The following is a 6,360-nucleotide window of genomic DNA, read 5'->3' as shown; positions in this document are numbered from 1 at the left end:
ATGACTAGTGGGATTTTTAATTTTTTTTTTTTTTATATTATTTTTTTATTTTTCCACGGAACGGCCTTTCAAGACCCCGTGAATATCATTACTTTTTCTCTTCTTCTCTCACAGTATCTTCTCATCATTTCTGCGTGCATTTGCTTCCTCTCTTTTGACAACGCAGTACCCTTCCATTTTTCTTTATTTGCCGCAAGAACATTTGTTTATTTCAATTTTTTTCCGTACTATTCTCTATCAAAGTAGTTCTAGTCTGTTATTTTCAATTTCTTTGTTTTCTCTCTCATTTGCTTCACATATCCTCCTACGCTCTTATATTCACGGATTCTGTCAAAGAGTTTCTTGTTTAGTCTGCTTTGGTCCATTCTCTTCATGTGCCCTGACTTACACTGATGGCAGTTTGAACTTTTCTTTATAATGTCCAGTTTCTGATAGAGTTCCATAACGACTTAGGAGTTTCCTATCTAAAGTTAATACATCCACTTTTGGAAAGTTATTATTCAAATATTATTATGGTAACTTACCATATAGATAAGTTAATTTTTTATTAATAATATTGATATGCAACAGCTACAATATTCGACAGGAGAAAATTTAAACTTTGAAATAAACTAAATCATTTTTTGCTAAACCTTTTTTATTCGTAAGAAAAACCTTTACTTTGTTGTTAGTTAGTTTTGAAAGGGCATTTAACAGCCTGGTTATCAACGCCCATTGGTTGTTGACTTTGGTAAGGCCTAGTTGTTCCAGTCATAGCTTTGGTATGGTGTACTGATCCGCACCAGTGGGATTCATTTCCGTGAGTTTTGAAATATTATCTAGCAAGACAATTATAATTTGTTTAATAATCGTTACGATAGTGGAAAGGATGATGTAAAACAGATAAGTAACTGTTCTAATTTTAAAAATAAGGCAAGATAAATAGATAATTATAATTAAAGGCAGGTTATTAAGTTAGTCTGATGGATGAATTTAATGACTCTTTCTATTATGGATTCATTGTTTCTCAACGCCATTGGAACATTTGTTGGTATCCCTAACTGGTTCAGTCACAAAAATGTGTTTGACGGTCAGATTACTATTACATTTCGAACATTTTGGAGGGGCCTCTCCTGTTATGAGATGGATGTGTGTCAATCGGGTATGTCCTATTCTGAGTCGGGTGATCACTACTTCTTCACGGCGTCTACTTCGGGTTGATGTAATCCAGGACTTCACATCTTTCTTTATAGGTTTCAACTTACTGGGTGGACTTTCATCCCACATTGCCTGCCATCTTTTATTAATACATTCCTTTAAAGGGCGAGCAAGTTCGGATCAAAACCTTTACTTTACTGAAGTAGATATATTAACTAATGAAAGTAATTTGATTTTAAAATAATTTTTAGTAATAAAAAGAGCATGTAAGGTTGTATGTGGGCTTGGTATCAAACAGATCCCTGAAATTTTAATAAACATTGAGCCGATAGGTAATGGGTAGATCGAACTGGGTCCGTCAGTAGCTCATGGAGTCGAGGCGTAGGTCTTTGCAGCAGTGAAAGTTAGAATCCAGCTTGGTGAGTCTACTTTTCATATCTGTGAAAATGAACATTTGATCTCCAACAATGATGTTAGAATCACCACCTTGGGCACCATCCTGCCCTTTAGATAACTTCCTCCCCACTCGTCCCAAAATAAAGCTAAGTCTTCCCTGACACTTATTTTGTCTGGTGTGCCATAACTTTCTTAGTATTTCACAATGCCTTTCTGAGTTGATTGTTGCTCCATGTTCCAGAAAATCAACGAGAAGCACTCCCTTGGACCAACTTAAATAAACAAAACTATATTTATTTATTTTATGCCGACGTTTCAGGTCTTCATCAGGGCTATAGAACAAAAGAGATAACAACATTTAGAGAAACATAAAATGAAAAGGAATAGTATACATTCATGATTCAATTCAATATTTTGTATAATTCCAAATTTGTTTGTATACTATTCCTTTTCAATTTATGTTTCTCTAAATGTTGTTGTTGTCTCTTTTGTTCTATAGCCCTGATGAAGACCTGAAACGGCATAAAATAAATAAATATGGTTTTGTTTATTTATGTTGTTCTTTGCTGACTGCGCCCCCCGACAAAATTCTCCAATCATTAAAAAAAAAAAAAAAAGATAAAGTCATAACAACTGTATTTTGGGATCTAAAGGTGGTACAGCTTTATAAATTAACCCTTTTAGTGCTGAAGGCTGATATATAGGCCTTTGTTGCACTGCCAAAAAGTGCCAGCGCCTGTATATCGGCCCACACCTACTATTGCTTCACTATTCACATTAGAAGAGAACTCTAGTTCAAAATAAATTCTTAATACATTGTAAATAGTCTAATTTCATTATGAGAGAATTTAAAAAAATAGTTTTTCAACAACAACGTAAAAAAAATGTTATTTTGAAAGAGATAATTTATCCAGCACTAACCATGCACCTTGAAGTTATTCTTTAGCATTGTTAAGAAATATTATTTATTTTGTTACAAAACATAATGAAAATGCAAAGTATATACTTTATATTTGTAAAGTTATGATGAAAAGATGACTTTTTGTATGAGGAAATATGTTTCGTAAGAGATAACTCAATTTTTATTTCCCTTATGATCATTTATTTATACTGTTATTTACATAATTTTCAATGAATCTAGAAAAATTAGTGCCATTGTTTTATTCTCTATCTCGCCCTTAATACAATGCTTCTTGAATTATGTAATTTTTTTGGGGAGGGGGGAGGGGAGTGTTTATGAGCATTTTACCAAACACTACTTGAAATTCGGCCGGTCATCTCTGCCTAGGCACCTCTTTTTAGTCTGGGACTAAAAGGGTTAATATCTGCTAGAACCACAATAAACATAAAACATCTGTCTTTTTTCTTACCTGGGTGATTTATTAACCTTCTCACATCAACCTTAATAACCCTAAAATGTTCTTTTTTTTTTTTCTGGCTAAGAAGTACCGCAGCCACAGTGGGCCTATTGTACACCGTCCCTCCTTTGCTCAAAACAGGCCAATTGCCTTTGCAAATCTGGATACTGTATAAGTATCCACTGTCTCGCAAAGTTTAGGATCCAAGATACGATCCTTACCAAAGATGAGGAATCGTGTTCTTGCCACTACATCACAACTGCAAATGATGTGGTAAGCAGTCTCTTCATCCTTCCTGCAGAGCCTGCAGATAGGGGACTCTATCAATCTCATTTTATAGAGATCCTTATTTAGCTGACAGTGTCCCGTGTATAGACCTGTCACCCATCTTAAGATACTCCTATCCAAATTAAGAAGACAGTTACTTCTTTTCGGGCAGGGTCCCTTGAGGAACATTTTTGATTGTTCCATCCCTCTGGTATTTCTCCAGAGTAACCCAGCCTTGCTCCCAGCAATCTTTTTGATATGCCTCTTCCCATGGCTGAGACTAATCCTGCATATGGGGTCAGGTGTGAGAGGAACATACTCAGATCCTTTCCTTGCTAGGTAGTCAGCTCGCTTATTTCCTTAAATGCCTTTATGTCCAGGCACCCATTCCACCCGCACCTTGTTGGCCAAGGAGAGTTCAGGTTAGCCTTACATTCCTCCACCAATTCGGAGCGGGTTACATAGTTATCCAGCGCATAAATGGCTGCCTGACTGTCCGTGTAGATCGTAATTAGCCTTTCCCTCATGCCCTCTTTTATTAAATTCTGGGCACAGACATTTCAAATGTTCATCAAAAATGTTCTTAATTTTAAATAATTAAAACATTTCTTCTGTTTCGGAATGTTTGTCCATCTTAAGGTGCTAAATAGAAAGAATGCTTGACTGACAGGTGATTCAACACCAACTACGAGGTGAAATATCCTCAAGGACATAACTGAAAACTAATTGAACATTTTCACATACCCTTCCTATTATCATCTGTTCACTGAATTCAAATAAATTTTGTTCAAAAGATAATTCTGCCCAGGAGAAACATGGCAGAAACTGGTATGACATGGGTATAGAAAAACTGCTACATCTTCAAAAATGTATTGCTGAATGTCGGATTTAAGTAATCCGATTTTTACCATTGTTTTTTGAATTTATATAAAGTCGGGGTTGGGGGTCTCATTTTCTTATGCCCCTCCTTGCCGCGGACACCGGAAGGCTCCGAAAACGCTGTGACTGCAATGCCGCCCCCGCCTATGCACCATGCAAGCTAGGACCTGGCCTACCCCTACCATCACGCCAGAGTCCAGGACACGCTGGCCAGCCACTGAAGAGGAAAGACGTCTTTTCAGACATCAGGTGAATATTCATGGTCCTCACCGTACACCTCGACGAGGGAAGCGGTCATAGGACGCGGAAGTGACCGCGACAGCGAAACTTCCAACAGTCATTCAGATAAGCCATCATTTCAATAGAATCTATGAGACCCCAATGCTCTATATTATATTATTATAGATAGATTTCTGGACTAACACAATAACCCAGTTTGCCCCTCCAGGGAATAAAATTTATAAATAAAGAGAAAATATACATGCATGTTGTTATGAACAGAAGGTCTCACAATTTTCAGCCCCCCTTTTCGACACATTTATCATAATCTAAAATTACACTCGGGACACCTGCAGTATAGCATGAGCAGGTCCCGATGTAAACAATGAGAGTGCTGATGATGTAGGAAAAAATGGAACTAAGCATTTCTAAAAAAAAAAAAATAAATAAATAGATCAACTTACTTACTTTTGGGAGTGTGAGGGTATAATTAGAAAAAAATATGAAATCCTTAAAATTCATTTCCAATATTGACAGGTACGTACCTGGTGCGACCCTGAAGAGTCCTTCCTCGGCAATGCCCAATTCGAGAAGGCCACAGACACAGAGCTCGATAGGATAGGCAATCTTCCTGGAGGTAACCCTGAGGTGGTCTTCAAGAGGTCTCCCAAACACTGGCCTCATATAGCTCTCATCTAAAACAGTCAAATAATATGAAATATTAAAAAAATTCACCATTATATCATAAATATAACTGTAAAAACTACTTAAACATTTTATTCTAGAAAGATATACTGATACAGAAAATATAGGAGTTTAATAAAATAAAAAGTTCACGATATGCCTTCACCATCTTAAAAGAGTTGCAAGATTAATACTGAAACAGTTTACTCACTAATAGCCTCTTCCATCTCGGGAATAATCTCATCTAAAATTTTTGTAGCCGTGATATGGTAGTTTTTTTGCAGTCTTGCATATTCCAGAAATGTTGAAGATAGATCAGCCTCCCTGGCTATGAGTTGAAGCATTTCACAAGCTAACGCATCCTAAAAGATGAATTAATTGGTTAGCAAATAATTCTAAAAAGGATAAAATTTAGGATAAAAGATATCTACATAATTACCGGAGAACTAGGAAGCTAATTGAATGAATAAAAGCAATGAAGCCAGATAATGAGGAGTTAATGTATTACTCCTACTAGTACAAGTACTATGTTATAACTTTTTAAATTAAAGGCTCAGTTTATACAAGGATTACACTTCTACTATTTACTTATTAATAATGGCACAGTGTTAATTTTATACCTACATATAATAATAGCACTAAAACTATATTAACACTAAATAATTACAGCAACAGTTTAAAAAATTTTAAAAATAAAAAAAACTGAAGTACATAAGTGGATCAAAAAAAGAGGTAAGTCTGGGTAGCGGCCAGGAGAACAATAATTAAAAAATAGTGTAAACTATTTATTGAGAACTGATGTTTTGACCCATATTGTAGGTCTTCATCACGGCTAGAAGAAAAAGATACTGAGTAGGAGTATATATATTACTTTATAGGAGTATAAACGTGATATAAAGCTATGGGTAGAAGAGGACATACATGATAAACTGACATAGATAGTAAGAAAGTTAAAATTGGTAAAATAACCTCCATAGCGATGAGTAACAAACTGAGAAATTAAATTTCTACAACTTTATAAAAATTTCTAAAAGCGAAACTGTTAGTAGAAGCTAATCGAGTTATTCTGTTACCTATTACAGTACTTTATCTAGTATAACTACAAAATTTATTACAGAGGGAAAAAAAAAATTTAATCCATAAGACACTTATAGACACAAAATGAGGCCGTCATAATAGTATGATAATCCAATAACATGGGGCTGTAATAATGCTATGATATTCCAACACACAAATGCTCTTACCCTACATTGCTCGACCTTAGCTTCAGCTTCCTCCAGCTCATCCTTAATAGAGTCTGCTTTCGAGCCAGTGTTTCCAGTTCCACTATGTTTCGCTGTGGCCTGATGGTATCTGAAAAAATAACAATAAATATCGATTAATATTTTACAATTTACTGAAAAGAAAAAAAAAGTAAAAC

General features: G+C 35.4%; 1 protein-coding gene and 1 long non-coding RNA gene across 2 annotated transcripts in view; one reads left to right on the top strand and one right to left on the bottom strand.

The window, feature by feature from the left end:
* LOC106687368 (rho GTPase-activating protein 44) overlaps positions 1–6,360 on the bottom strand; it is a gene marked incomplete in the record, with an annotated part of 54,853 nt that overhangs the window by 33,227 nt on the left and 15,266 nt on the right. Inside the window, 3 exon segments of the mRNA XM_067052496.1 lie at positions 4,802–4,951; positions 5,152–5,302; positions 6,185–6,293. Of these exon segments, the coding sequence (XP_066908597.1) occupies positions 4,802–4,951; positions 5,152–5,302; positions 6,185–6,293 (410 nt within the window).
* Positions 1–6,360, top strand: part of LOC136797045 (uncharacterized) — a 19,378-nt gene that overhangs the window by 1,995 nt on the left and 11,023 nt on the right. The gene's annotated exons all lie outside the window — the stretch shown is intronic.

This window comes from Halyomorpha halys, unplaced genomic scaffold (genome assembly GCF_000696795.3).
Source record: "Halyomorpha halys isolate HHAL.00 unplaced genomic scaffold, Hhal_1.1 Scaffold951.1, whole genome shotgun sequence".
NCBI lineage: Eukaryota > Metazoa > Arthropoda > Insecta > Hemiptera > Pentatomidae > Halyomorpha > Halyomorpha halys.
The sequence above is the reverse complement of the archived record's forward strand: the minus strand, read 5'-3'. Positions and strand labels throughout refer to the sequence as shown.